Source organism: Citrus clementina, unplaced genomic scaffold, assembly GCF_000493195.1.
Source record: "Citrus clementina cultivar Clemenules unplaced genomic scaffold, Citrus_clementina_v1.0 scaffold_8, whole genome shotgun sequence".
In the NCBI taxonomy this organism is placed as follows: Eukaryota; Viridiplantae; Streptophyta; class Magnoliopsida; order Sapindales; family Rutaceae; genus Citrus; species Citrus x clementina.
The window spans coordinates 4,932,699-4,948,049 of NW_006262022.1; the positions used below are offsets into that span (position 1 = coordinate 4,932,699).

Consider the following 15,351-nt stretch of genomic DNA (forward strand, 5'->3'; position numbering starts at 1 on the left):
AATATGAGTGGAGTGGACGTTTCTTGAATGTTAAATAGAGTTAAAATCTGAGATGTACTATAGTAGATTTATAAATTAATTATAAATATTAATATATTAATCACATAAAATATGAGTTGTAATATAAATATTAATTTCATTTAATTTAAAAAAATTGGACACATAACACAATAAAAAAATAAATATATAGTTTATATTCATATGTACCAAATGTTAAACAAAAGAAATATAAAACTTAATATTGCAGAAAAATATCATTATCCATCGGTCAATATTAGACGATCAGAAAAAGAGGCATGATAATAACTATGTTTATTACATTAAACTACTAGAAAATAATTAGAATTTGTATTTTACAAAGTATAAAGAGTATGATTAAAAAATAAATAAAAACAGCGTTTTTATTATTAAGGGATTAAAATTGCCTGAAATAGGATTTTGTGCCCTACGTACATCATTTTGAGTGAAACTAATTTTTAAACTAGAACCAAAACTTTGTTCAAATGCTAATCTGATACTTATAATACTCGCTCCACTATATCACCACGTGTCCATTCCCACCCCAAACGGCCAAACTGTTCGGCTATAAAACCCGTACGATTTCCCTCGCCAATGTCTCTCGTTTAACGGCTTTGCACCAAAATATCAATTCTCCCTAGCCAAAGATGATCCCTGCAAGCTCAAAGAAACGCCAGCGCGTGCCCTACCACACTTCCGCCATGCGCAACTCCTCCGCCGAATCATCCCAAAAAATCCGCCGCTCAGCATCCGCCAACTCCTTCAGCGAAGCTTCTGCTGCCTCGGCCGCCGCCGCCGTCGTCCCCCGTTGCTCCACTTCCTTCAACGAATCCTCCACCGCTGACGTCATTCTCCGTCTCTACGTCGACATCGACGCTCCTTACACCGTCAACTCCACTACCGGAGACGACGTCCAGATTTACCTCCATTCCAACGTCCTCCGCCGCTCGAAATACTTCGCCGCTCTCCTCTCCGATCGCTGGCTAAACCCTAACCCTGACACCAACAATGCCTTTGATACCGATAACGAACACAAAATCCTCCGTCTCAATTTCGGCGTACCTTCGAACAAACCGAACTCAATCGCCGATCACTTAGCGGTCCTTCAACTTCTCTACACCGACGATTTCTCTTCCGTAATCAATTCCGTCTCTGTCGCGCTCGATTTGCTTCCTGTAGCTTTAGAATTACTCTTCGAAGATTGCGTCAAAGCCTGCGTTAAATTCATCGAAGCCGTGCCGTGGACCGAAGAAGAAGAAACAAGAGTTATTGAAGTAATTCCATTACTACGTGAAGAAGAATCTAAAGAGCTTCTATCTAGGTTTTCGCCGAACGAAAATTGCGGAGAAGATATGCTTCATGGATTGATTTTATCAGCGATTCATAACCATCCAAACATGGCCTTCGTGAAAGCGTTCGTCGCCAAGTTATTAAGGGACTTCGCGTCGAGAGATTCTGCGAGGCGCGTGTTAGAGAGGGCGTTTGAGGAGAGTTTGAAGGTGGTGAAGGAGAGCTTGGAAGAGTATTCTAGTCCTGATTTTAGAGGGGACCATAACGAGACTGAGGCAATACAGCGGTTGAATTTGCATACTGCGATGACGAATGGGCGGCATTTGTTGTGGTTGGTGGAGAGAATGATTGAGTTGAGGGTTGCGGATTCCGCTGTGAAGGAGTGGAGCGAGCAGGCTGCTTTTACGGCTGATTTGCAGCGTGCTTTTCGCGATGATGCTTGGAGGAATATTGTGCCGGGGCTTCCTGCTGTTATAATGAGGTGCACTTGTAAGCTTGCCAATGCTGTGGCTGCTGGGACTACTTTGGCTGCTAGACAGGTATTTGTTTTAGACTTTCTTATTACTCTTATGTGTAGATTATGCATAATTTATGCATAAATTGGTATAATATTTGAGACTAAAGATATCGCATGTGGACTGCTCTGGTTGGGAATTTACACTTGTTTATATTCTTGCTGGTTTGGTTCTTAGGATTAGTTTTTACTTTCTTTGTGAAGTGCTATTCTATGACTTACAGTAAGTTCTATGAATCAACTATTAATGATCAATTAATTGATTAGTCCTAATGCCATGACATAATAGTTCTAAATGAATTCTTTAGGGTTTTGTCTCATTAGGTTGAGTTTCTTCTTGGAGCTTCTAGTTCTTGACAAGGGACTTCAGTTGTGATGTAGGGAGCATATAGGGTAGAATAAATTGGGAATTTTAGATTTTGAGTCAATTTAGTATTTAGTATTTTATAAAGATTTGTCTTATTTTATTAAGTTTAGTTTAGTCATATTTGTAATTCTAGTCTAATTAGGGTTTTAGATTATTTCTCGTATTTGAGAAGGATTAGGATTAAATTAGCTACCAGTATAAATAAATAGGTAGCTCTAGTACTCCACCCCTGCAAGTCCACAGGATTCAGATGAAGAGGAAATAGAAGATGAATGACGAGAAAAGCATCTTGAACGATCATCAAAGGCATTACAATCAATGCAACGCTCAATTGAGGCAATGGAGAGTTCAATGAGAGAATCTCGAGAATCATTATTAGAATGTCAACTCTCAAAGATATACCTGTAAGCATCATAAATAATTGAATTCGTGGCCAAAATTACTCAAGATGAGGCTGATCATAATTTGAGCGTTGAGTTGAATAGTACAGTTGAAGTTCAAGAAACTCAAGCTGAATCGGTATCAATTGTTATAAAGGATGATATGATTAATATGACTTCATCAAATCAAGTTGATGACAAGAGCATTATGCTTCAAAAAAGATCATGCAAAGATAATTGATTTTGAAGTTGAAATCCATTATCTTTGCATGATCAAATCAAGTTGAAGAGGCATTAATTGTTATAAAAGATAATATGACTGATATGACTTCATCAAATCAAGTTGATGACAAGAGCATTATGCTTCAAAAAAGATCATGTAGAGATAATTGTTTTTGAAGTTAAAACCAATTATCTCTAATACCACTTGATGCAGTGCGGAAGCGATATTAGATATCGTTCTAGCATGAATTCTAAAACTCAAGAAAGAATAGCACTCAAAAAGAGAAAATGTCAAATTAACGACAAAGTTAAAACCTAAAGGGAATAATCTAAAATATTATAAATGAAAAGTTTATGAAGGTGTTACCGTATGAAGGTGTTACAGTAAACTAAGATAACAACTCTATTTATACTAGTAGCGAACATAATCTTAATCCTTCACAAATAAGAGAAATAATCTAAAATCTTAGTTAGACTAGAATTACAAATACGAATCAAATAAGCTTAATAAAATAAGATAAATTCTAGTAAAATACTAAATACTAAGTTGACTGAAAATCTAGAATTCTTAATTTATTCTATTGTATATGCTTCTTACATTAAGTTGCACGGTCAACAAATATGGGCTACTATCCATAGATTGTTGACATGGTTAGAAGATTATGACGGTTGATGCTTAATGCCTTCCTCCCCTTTCCCCAAATTATCTTCTTTATGTCTTTTCTGCTCTCCATAATGCCTCTTTGTCTTGATCTTATTGTGGATGAATCCCCCCGTTGAGTCAATGTCAAAGTCCTTTCTTTGAATATTTTGGCTATTTGCTTAGATAGGAAAGCTATCATTTATCAGCATAGTTGGAAGAGTTTGTTGATGGCAAATGCTTGAGTCTGATAAATTAGGGAATTGATTCTCTGTCTGTCAAGAGGTGTGGCCTTTATCAGAGATTGATCATCTTAGTGGTTGCTTTGATGGCTACAAAATGTGCCTGTAGATGGCTACAAAATGATGGCTCATGTTTCTGAGCATTTCAGAAAGTGACCTTCGTTGGACTGCATTGCAATGATTTACTTTACGGGATATTTACTAAACAATGTGAAAAATGAGATGACTCAACTTCATAAAGTGATGTTTTATTTGCCAATATGTAGAGTGTATATGTACGTGTGTTTGATTGCAGGTTGTTTTTCCTTCTATGACTTTGGTGTTTCTGTTGATTTTGGGTTTCAAAGTTTCAAAGGTTAAACGCATATTCAATGCAATGAAAAAGACCTTGCAGATGCAGGTTTACAAAATATATGGAACCATATCCCTTTATCTTTGGAGCTTGCTAGGCCAACGCAATGTTTTCCCATTGCTGTTGTGGTTGATAATTGTCACCTAAGTTGGGGTTATGATTTCAATTAATATCAATAATTTCAGTAATTTGAAAAATAATGAGGTTTTTCTTGTTTATTTTTCTCGTTTGTCGGCAGTTTAGTGGCTAAAATAAAGTAAGAAACTTATATTTTTCCGAATTATTTTCCAGGTTAGAATGAAGCTTGTTAAAGACTGGCTTCCTGTTCTGATTGTTTGCAAAGACAATGTCTCCCCTTTGCTGCCCAGCCATAAATCACTATATCTGGAGCTTGAAGATACATTCCTTAGAATCATCTCCACGCTACCCATGTCAGATTCACAAGAGTTGCTGCAACAGTGCCTCAGCTTCTCCACCAAAAATGTTGAAGATTGTCCTCACTTGGTTACAGCATTCAACACCTGGTTCCGCCGTGCAACTCGACCCGCACGAGTGGATGGATGATCAAAGTTAGAATGCAGCGGCTGGCTTCCTTCAGACTCTGTTTTAGAGGTCTAGACTTCTCTGTCATATATTGTCCATAAAAATGACTCCTGACTCTGTATATAAAACATTAAGCCGGATCTTTCCATCTTGCAACCAAAGCAAACCTAAATGCTTTTGATGTTGTTCCTTGTAAAAATTTTATTTCGTATCATCCTTCTGTAATCCAACCGGACTGAATAAGGAAAAACAGTCTTCGATATAATGCACTAGGCTTTGTGTATTAGATTGTTATGAATTAGCCATGTTGAGTGTTACTTATGAAATGCGAATTGTGCATGGAGCTTCTGAACACTAGATGCCCCAAGAAAGAATATTTAGCTACAGAATATTAACTGAAATAACACAGTAGATCTCAGTTAACTCAATGATAACAAGATAGATACTATGGAAAACCTTTCATCTATTTAAGAAAATCACAGTAGCCAAGTGTAGGTTTAGCCAACACATCTGCTGCATGATCACAATTCCTTGAGATATGACAAAGGAGACAGAGCTCTATCCCTTTGCTTGTCTTTTTGTTCGAATGAACCGTAGGGAGCTAAACAACTCAATCCCTTGTCTGTCTTCTTTATCGAATGGACCACGTTCTAAAAGGGTGTGAATGCTTCCTTATCCGTTATGGGCCAGCTCCCATGCAATATATAAAATTGCTGTTGTTAAGCCAGCGTTACATGATAGGAACAATTCTTTTCATTTCTCTTGCTTAGTCGGGAACGTTGAGGGACAGCGCTAACAAATATAACAGAGGTGACTGCCCTCGTCCCTCGACCCTTGTAATGGCCTCTGGAAGGGCATCAAGATCTCTTCAATTTAGCATGCTCAACATACTGCTGAATACATAATGATGGCACATACACATATATAGTTAACTGAAAGCATCAATGTAAGCTTGATCAATAACTGAGAAACAAATCCTTCAAAAGCATTATGGAATCTCTTTCTATTAACAAAACTTCAGTTACAAACCAAAACAACATGATGCAAACTCACTGAATTAACTACCTGATGAGGCTTTTTTAAAGTTCAAACTTAGTGATGCTCTTATCTACCGTAAAATTATAGGAAGGAAATATAGGCAAGATCACTGTTGGGTGGTATGATACAAGAAAATACAGGCACCCTTTTATTGCATATGAAGGGCTCCATCACTCTCAAATAGCCCAACAGAAGCTGGAGTTCATACATCAACTGCAATTAAATTGCAAAATGTGCAAGCTCCTAGTCCCGCAGCATGATATATCAGAACTGCCATTACATTAGCTTTCTCTGGGTCAGAATCGGAGTAGCACATGGTCTCACAAAAGATGACAACAGGGATAAGTTTGGACTACAATAGTCGCCTTCTAAAGTTCCGAGTGGTGCCTTGGTAAGTTCTAACCAGCATACCCACTCCTATTCCAATCCCTAGACAGATGCTCAGGCCAATGCCAACCCCCACCCTGACACCAGCATTGAACCATGAGAGTTCTTCATCTTCGCCTTCCAAAAAATCAGTCCCCGAGTATAGATGGTTGTAGTATTCACTTTCCGGTTTGTGATCTGAAAAATCTAATACCTGCAAAGTTGTGAAAAATATGAAAAGCAGAACTATTGGAGCAAAACAAGAATGCAAATTGAGTATCAACACAAACAGATTACTCAACTGGAAAGTAAAACAGATTCTTGACCATTGGCAGTTCTATAAGATATACCAAACATAAAGTATTAAGAACACCAGAATAAAGTCTAAATTACATGCATGATTTGGAAAGTCGACAATTCTCCAAAGTTAAAATTTACACGTATGAATAGAAATATACATTGCGGCAATTCAGTTCATGAACAGTAAGAGGATGGGTTCAACAAGATAGCAAGTTTAAAAAAGAAGAGAAGAGGATCAATTGGATCCTCCACATACATACAGAAACTTGCTACAACGATGCAAGTCGGTCATGTGTTTGATATATGAATCTAGAATTCTCTAGCAGCATACAATCATGAGGTCTTAGAAGGCACCCATAAGAAATTAGATAACACATTAGAGCAGAATATATCCAATCCAAAAGAAAGCTCTACAACCCTTGAAAAAAGATTAAACTCAAGGAAGTATTTGTGTGTTTTCCAACTCATTTAATGAGTAGATACTTATCTACCACATAAGTAAACAGCTGTGCATAAAGTTCACACAATTGATCATCAGTACGTACTAAAATAAGAAGTCACTCAAACATTGTCAAAGAAAACTAGAAGGCAGTCTTGCATTATTTCATGGTCTAAAAACATGTGACTGAACCAACTTTCTTTATGGAACCCGTGACAAGATTAGTTTAGCTGGTTGAAAATCTCATACTTGCTAAAAGTGTCACAAGCCAGGAAAGAGTTTGGGATATAACAAACATCAGTGCGATTAAGCAAGGGTGAAACTAATGTTTGAACAGAGAGAAGTCAGACATCTATGCATAAAAGAGTTTCCATTAAATTTCAAGATAAACTAACAAGTACCTGCAAAGGCAGCTCAGAAGGAGTATCTTTTTGGGACTCTTCACTAGCCTCATACTCTGGTATAGAATCCAACACCCCCCTCCTCGTTTGCTTTTTCCGAGAACTAAGCTGCAAGGTCTTGGTTAAGATGATTGGAGTGTCTGAGAAGGTCCCTGCAACATAGACCTCAATTGTAGGTGAAGCAGAGTCTGAACTCATAAATTGTTTTGCCTTAAGGAAGCCAGGTCCTGCAGTAATATCTGATTTACAGTTCATGCACCATCTCTGATCATGGTTTCTTGACTCTGTTGTAAAACCATTACTGTTACACGATTCTATAACCCCAGAGAGAACAAGGACATCCTTATCAAAAACCTCAAACTTCACACTTCCTGTTGTCCTTATACTATCAGTGCTCACGAATGTAACTTCTTCAGATTTTTTATCCAATCGATCTCTTCTTAGAAGTGTTGAAGCCCCATCAGCATAGATACTAGTTCTAACACCATTTACTTCAAGAAGGGTGTGGGGATGTAATGGAATATGGTTTAGCGTGAGGCACTCAGGTGTAGAATCATCACTCTCGAATTTGCTTACTCTAACATAGAAAACTCTTAAATCAAGCCAAGATAGCGATCCCTTGACGCATTGCTGATAAGGAGAGTGCATCATGACTTGGCCATTACTGGTTGGCCCATTACTGTTAGATGTTGCATAAGAATTCTCCATTTCCCTCGACGGTTCAACCTCTCCTCAAGGAAATCTTTCAACCTCAATGAAGTTTACGAGGAAATCTCATGCAAGCATAAAGACCCTGCAGCCGTGTTAACAAAGTGAGTTCATGCCAATTCATACAATATGATTTGAACATTTGAAAACCAAAAAAAAAAAAAGACCGGGGAAGTCCAATTGATCAACACGTAAGAGAACTGGTGTGTCAATTTCTATTGAAAGTGATGCAATCCAGATAGTCTACTGATGTGAAGAGCGGAATAGATATTAAAAATAGAAACAATAGAAATAAAATTCAGGCCAAATAAATCCCCAGCGAGAGTGAATAAAGAAAAGAAGATGAAGACCAAAAAGTCTCGAGCAGAAGAATAGGAACTATAGAGGAAATAATGAATCCGATTGCAATTGAAATAAGAAACAAGCAGTGATTACGTAACCTAAAAAAGGGAAGAGACAAACGATAAAGGGGGGATAAGAAGATGGCCAAGAACTATAGAAAATTCCAAAAATCCAACTGTTCAAGCCCACAAAAGAAAAAATAAAATAAAAACAAGTAACACATGAATACTGCCAAAGCTGAACAAATGGTCACTACCCAAACTACAACTTTACATACCCATTCGAAAAATCAATTAAAACCAAAAATAAAAAGATCAACAGCGAAACAGTTTGATAAATATGTGAGATAACTAATTCAATTTATTCAGAAGCATACCAGTAACAATGCAGAAATAAGCAAAAAGTCTACAAAATGAATCTGCTTATTTCTGAATATGACTATGGCAGAGTTAAAAATCAATATGAGAGGTTTAAATAATAATCTCCACAAACACCAACAGCCGGCATTAGATGACAAATCAAGATGTCATATTCCATGCCAAGCACTTACTCCTCCATCATTTTCTGTACTAAATACGTAATTATGTATACGTGTATGCAAGAATGAATTTTTCTGATTAATTCAAAAAAAAAAACTTACCACAAAAAGATATCTTCAAGAATCAATCATCACCGCAAAAAGAGATATTCAAGAATCAATCATCACCGCTGTAATCCAAACAGATTCCAATTTTAAGCCTCTAGTGAGTGGTGTCTCCTTCCCTCCAACAAAACCATATCACAGCTTTCCATTTGACAATCTTGGCCACACAGAGTTTTCACAAACAAAAATTTGGGTTGCAAAATTACTGAAATACAAAACAGAGAACAACCCAGATCATGAAATTGTACAAAGAATTATGGATAATTTTAAAACTTTCATATTTTTTTTTAAAAAAATTCAATGTTTGTTAAAGCTGAAAGTTTTAATATTACAATTCACAGTTGAATTAATAAAAAAGTAATAATAAGAAGAAGTGGGGTCACAGGTTGATCAGATATTCTTCAGATGATCAGATCTTATCCTAGAAATTATAAAGAGAAAAGACAGGTTTTGAAAGGGATGTGCGAACATTTTTAACATTTGAAGACGAACAGTTTTAGTATTTGAAGATTGACGAATTATATACGAACACAGTTAGGTGATGTTTATTTTTTAACTTAATGATTTAAAGTGATTTAATTTAATTAATTAAATTAATTAAAATTATTTATTTTTATAATTTAATGAGATTTTTTAGATAATTTTGATTTAATAAAATAAGTTAATTTTTTTAATTTTTTATTTAATAGAGAAATATGAATTAAGTTAATTACTTGCTAATGTCAAAAATATTATTATTTTATAATTTATTTTTTATGTCTATCTCAAAACTCATCTATAGATATTTACCCCACATAAAAATATCCATATTTTTTCTTTCTTATATTATATACAATAAAATTTGAAATTTATAGTATTTTATATATTAAAATTTTAAAATAATTATGTATTCACTTGAATATAGTTTTATTTATAAATGTTAAAATATTGTGGTATTTAATATATTATTTATTTGACATTCAGATTTAATAAGGATACAAATGTAAAAGTATATATTTTCAATTTTTTAAGTTGAAAAAAACAAACAACTTAATACTTATTTTTCGAAATTCAGATGAAAAAATAAACATATTATTCAGATTCAGATATTCAAATCTATTCAGAATTCATACTAATTCAAATTTATTTAGATTTTAAATAAAAAAACAAACACCACATTAGAATTTCGTTGTCTCTAGAAGAGAAACGTGGTACAGGAAGACAACTAACAATTCTACAAATTATACAGTGGGCTTTCGCCATTTTTCTTCTTCGTTTTATTTTTTAAATATACGGGCGAACAAGAAAATTTACGAATTTATAGCTCACCCACCATTATTATTATTGTTATTGTGGCTCGGTCCCTTTGAATAAGACTATAAGACTATGTTTTAGGGTAAGGATTAAGCATACGATTGTATTAATTTTGGGATTAATTATATTTTCTTTATTTTTGACAAGCTTCATTTTATATTAAATTAGGGAACTAAACTCCTAAATCATGGGATTAGCCATTCCAATTTACATATGGGTTTTAGTTAGGATTAATTTTAATAACCGTTGTCAATTTAATTAACCATAACTAATGTAATATTTAATCTAATAATCACTATATTAAAATTAATCATGAAAATTAATAATACCAGTAATTAGTTGTTTTTATATATATTATTTGATAATATTTTGATAAAATAAAAATATTTAAAATATGTAATAAAAAATTAAATTAATATTTAAATAGTTGTTAAATTTAATCTAATTTATATTTTGTTTATTATAATGATGATTGCCTGATATCTAACTTTCTATATATTTGATATTTTATTGATTGTCTTTTACATTAATTTTCAAAATTATTTTATAATTAAATATTCATGAATAGTTAATATTTATATTTAAATGCCAACTTAAATTTTATTAATATAATTTAATATAGTTGAATCTAAAACTGTACCAAACATAAGATAAATTGTATAATCCAATTAAATCTAATATAGTCTAATTCTAATAATTAGTTCAATTTAATCTTGCGTGCCAAGCGTAACTTAAGAGTAGATTTCTCTCAATATTGAGCTAATAAAATCAAGTTTCAATCAGGCTAAAATTTCAAGTTTCTGAATGTTTCTAGACTTTATTTAGAGTCCTGATAAATTTCAAATTATATACATTTGTGCATATTATAATAATTTAAAATAAAATATTTAAAAAAGAGTATTATTAGAGTGGGCAAATCCAATCCAACCCAATAGATTTGATCCAACTTAATCTAATTTTGATAGATTGAGTAAATTATTGTGGATTAATTGGGTCAATTTTTAAACCCAATTACTAATTAGATTGGGTTCGATTAATTATAAATCCATTTAACCCAACCGAATCCACATAATAAATAATAATAATAATAATAATAATAATAATAATAATATGTTAATCCTCAATTGTAAAATCCTAAAAACCTAAACAATTAACCTAATTTTTAAATCTTCTTTTTTATAGAAGAGATTATTTTATTCTCATATTTGTTCCTCTAGACTCTAATTCCAAAATTAAAATAACTCTTTTATATAAGTAAATTTATTATGTGATAAGTTAATTTTGAAAGTAAACAATTAATACTACATAATTATATATAATTTTTTGCATTTTTTTTATTGGATATGATACTAGTTAATTATCTAAAAGGTCTGAATTTAAAATTCGAACAAGAGATGCAAAAGCCGGGATTAAAGTTTAGAAGCTCATTATTGAAATTTTCTTAATTTAAAAATAGTTTTACTTTTTAGCTTTCTTTTACCGAAAACGAATAAAATTTATAAGTTACAATAAATTTATATTTGATTTTAATAAATTTGATTTTTTTAATTTATTTTTAATTTTAATTTAACCTTCAATCCGATCAATTTAACTCAACCTAACCCGATGATTTATGAGTGGGATTAAATTAGGTTAAACATATTTATTTAATTGAATTGAATAAATTTTACATTTTAACCCATTCAATAGTAGATTGGGTTAAATTTTCACAAATCACATCCAAGCCAACCCGTATACACCCCTAATCGTCAATTAGGATACTCCTATAGGTACCATACCTTATGATTTTAGCACCATAAAATAGTCAAAATATCAACAATATTTAATAATTATGATTATTTGACTCAGACGGCATCTGGTTAAACTCTAAAGTACCGTACTCTAAAAAGATATCGTATTCACGGTCACTGTCGAAATTTGTAAGGTTGAAGATTTTTCAACGAACCTACAACGTATAAACTCAAACTCTCGTTATTTCTCCACAAGAGATGTGTGATCTCAGACTAGAAAGAGATTGACAAGTCTATATTATGGATGGTGCCATTTTTATTTTTAAAATTAGCAAGAAACTAAAATAAAAGTAAACAATAATGTGCCCCTTTTGAGTAAAACGATGTCCATTGATATTGCTGACATTACAATTGCGAATAACCCCATCATACTCACGTGTATTAATTATTATTCTTGGTCTTGGGCTTCGCTATCAGATTTGGCCAAGGATTTCAATTTTATTTAGCTTTGATCGGGAGAAGAAATTATCGTTTACGTTTCAGATCCGAAGACTTATTAATGTATGTTTTCAGAATTTGCAAAATATGATAATCATCAAATCATTAATTTTGTCAAAAATTTTATATCACATAACCTAACGATGGGAACCTAAATGGAAACGAATATAAACTTTGTCTTTGCTTATTATTTTGATAAAAAAAAATTTGGTCCAAAAGTGTTGGTACCAAGTACCCCATTTAGTATTAGTCTTAGGTTGGTAGATAGATGACCTTTTCCTGTTTAATATTTTTATTTTTATTTCAAACTAAGGATATTTAATTGGGCCCACTTGTGATTATCTATTTGCCTAATTTGTGTTAAGTCAGATTTGTCGCGTAATTGCGTAAAGATTAATTATTGGTGTCTGTACTGTATGTTGAACTTAATGAATTTTTTTCGCGAGCATCAATCATAGAATCTTTTGAATACATGCCAGAATCCGTATTCAAATTTTGAAAATGAAAGCCCACGGTCAACAAACCACTCCTTCCACAACTTTTTTATTTTCCATCTTTAACATGTGTAATTTACAATATCTTCGCATGAGGCTCTAAGATTGATTGATGGTGTTTAGAGTTTTCATTTTGAACTACCATCTCAGATTGTTTGGTAAATACGAAGAGTTCGCTTGCTCACCGTGTATTGAGTCCAATTCAACATGATTCTTTTCTTTCTTCTTCTTTTTAATGAATTTGGTATTGAGTGGAATGACAAATCTACCATCATCTTTCACCTCTTTTTTTTTTTTTTTTTTTATTTAAAGACTATTGCTCATGATATTTACAATTATACAATTACTAAGATTGATTTACATCAAATCTTATATGACACCGCTCAGATTTTAACCCTCTCAAATATTCGAGAGACGTTAACTCCACTTTTAAAAGAAAAAATTGTCTTCACTTAAATTTTAAAACTCAAATTTAAATTAAATCCCTACAGTATATTTATAAAGGCTCGAAATAGATCTAACCACTTAACCAAGTCTTAGTAGGTATTTTTCACCTCTTTAGTGGTCATCTCTAGTGGTTAACAAAACGTCTCGATATTTCTAATAAGGATCCTACTACCTTACAATCAATGTATGGTACATCTCTCACATAATCAGTGAGTGAATCCTACTCATATACTGTTCATGAATGAAGATCGTATCATATATTAATTATAAGGTAGTGTTTGCCTTCTAGTAAATAGTTTGACAAGAGATAATGATGGGGCGAATTACCCTCGGCTCTTGGGTCACGCGTACTTCAGCCGAAATAGTGGGTATCATCATCAGAATCATACTCCATCGTCCATGTCAAAAATCATACCCATCTTTTCAAATTGGTCGTTATCTTATCTGTCACATAGAGTATCAACTTGTTACTCTTCTACTTTACATTGGACGATTGCTAGCATTTCACGTGGAAAGCAGATGCGGGAACAATTATTACTCGTCACTGCAACCATATTTTTTTACATTATCGACCGCACCCTCAAGACCAGCTTTAGTCTCAACCCTCAAACCATTTTGTTTGTCCGTGAAGGTGCTGTTCCAATAACAATTACCCAAAATAATAATTTTTTTCTTCTTTAAATTGACACGACAAATCAATATTTTTGTAGGTTAAGGATTATTATATTATATGCCACAAGGGTTATGAAAGATGGACCAACTGTAAATGTAATATCTGTTTTAATCACTATGGTACATAAAATATTTATGTATTGAGATTTTAATAATGGGTAGTTCATGCGTACCCCGTATGTATTTGCTCTATTTATGTTCATCTTTTCTGCTACGGGTTTGGCATCTCAAACACAGATGATACGACATCAAAGACTGAGGCACGAACACGATGGCTCTCGCAATCTCTCAACAAAAGATCTAGGGATATTCTTCAAACCTGGCTTAACCATTTAGCGCTGCCTGAGGCCTCATAGGTATGATCATGAACACACCTAGACTATTTCCGAATTTTTGAGTAGCGACTGGTCATTCTCAGAAATACGAACAAGGAGAACTCAAAACAAGAACTGCTTAGTCTAAGCTAATAATGATCATGCCTTTCAAAGTGTAGACAACAATCAGTGCCCTAACGGTTCATAACAATCAGTGCCCTAACAGTTCATAACAATCTCACATCATGGCTATGACAGAGCTGCAAATAAGGCATGCAACTTCAGGAAAAGATACACAACAAGAGGCCACAAGAAGCTTAACTTCCTTTAACCAAATGCAAATTGCAGGTGACATCAAAGAAACAACTATTACGGAATAATACCTTATAGATCTATTCATCAAAATTGTGGAAAACTTATCAGGCTTTGAGCAGTTAAACACCACTTCCAACTGCACAGTATATAGACTCTCCTTTGATTTTCTGCTAGACCAGTTAATACATATTCTAATGTCTCTAAATCTACAAATTTTAACAGAACAAATGCCCCTTCATTCCTAAATCATTAAACTCAAGTCTTTTCAGAGGTAAATGAGAGAAAGAGAAAGCTGGTTTCAGCACAAATTAGCTGAGACAGTTAACACATGTACACCAGAAAAATGCAGTGGTTTGCTATCTAATAGAACCAAAGGATGCAGTCTGAAGAACTGTGGTATCATATGGTCTGGATGCAAATAGAGAGTTGCAAAGCAATATCCATAATTGAAAGGAGACGACGGACCACTAAAGCAACCACCACCGATAGAAGAAACAATTGCCCAAATGTCAGCCAATTAGTTTTGAAATGACTGAAGCCTTTAGTCTGTCACCGAGGAACTGCAAAGTCTAGGAAATGGCAATAAAGGGATATGGGAAACAATCAGTAGACGCACAAACACAGCTCAAAGGGAAAGAAAAAATTGTTTAGTACACAAAATGTAACAAGTCAAGGAATGAAGGGAAATCATGGAATTTTTGCCAGAATAAATACAAGGGGAAAAGACAAGATAACAGACGGTTAACTTGGCCAAAATCCAGACTTAATCTAAAAGCTGACTAA

The 15,351-nt window shown here is 33.5% G+C and overlaps 3 protein-coding genes across 4 annotated transcripts in view; 1 reads left to right on the forward strand and 2 right to left on the reverse strand.

Annotated features, from left to right (window-relative positions):
• The first annotated feature begins 593 nt into the window (after window positions 1-593).
• On the forward strand, window positions 594-4,936 carry LOC18035623 (BTB/POZ domain-containing protein At3g05675). The gene is made up of 2 exons (XM_006423192.2): window positions 594-1,847; window positions 4,317-4,936. The coding sequence occupies exons 1-2, from the start codon at window positions 666-668 to the stop codon at window positions 4,587-4,589; spliced, it is 1,455 nt and encodes a 484-aa protein (XP_006423255.1). The 5' UTR covers window positions 594-665; the 3' UTR covers window positions 4,590-4,936.
• A 795-nt stretch (window positions 4,937-5,731) lies between these two features.
• On the reverse strand, window positions 5,732-9,337 carry LOC18034634 (uncharacterized protein At1g01500). Of its 2 annotated transcripts, XM_006423194.2 has the most exons (3): window positions 8,803-9,337; window positions 7,113-7,905; window positions 5,732-6,186 (listed from the first exon to the last, which is right to left on the reverse strand). In XM_006423194.2, exons 2-3 carry the CDS (start codon window positions 7,818-7,820, stop codon window positions 5,959-5,961), a joined length of 936 nt encoding a protein of 311 aa, XP_006423257.1. In that variant the 5' UTR covers window positions 7,821-7,905; window positions 8,803-9,337; the 3' UTR covers window positions 5,732-5,958. The 2 variants fall into 2 exon arrangements, with proteins under 2 accessions (XP_006423257.1, XP_006423256.1); XM_006423193.2 differs by lacking the exon at window positions 8,803-9,337 and having other exon boundaries at window positions 7,113-8,348.
• A 4,801-nt stretch (window positions 9,338-14,138) lies between these two features.
• The window catches only part of LOC18034122 (protein NUCLEAR FUSION DEFECTIVE 6, chloroplastic/mitochondrial), a 3,093-nt gene continuing 1,880 nt past the window's right edge, over window positions 14,139-15,351 (reverse strand). The window contains exon 3 of the mRNA XM_024179234.1: window positions 14,139-15,137. Coding sequence (XP_024035002.1) covers window positions 15,118-15,137 — 20 coding nt within the window. The 3' untranslated portion in view covers window positions 14,139-15,117. The remainder of the gene's footprint in view (window positions 15,138-15,351) is intronic.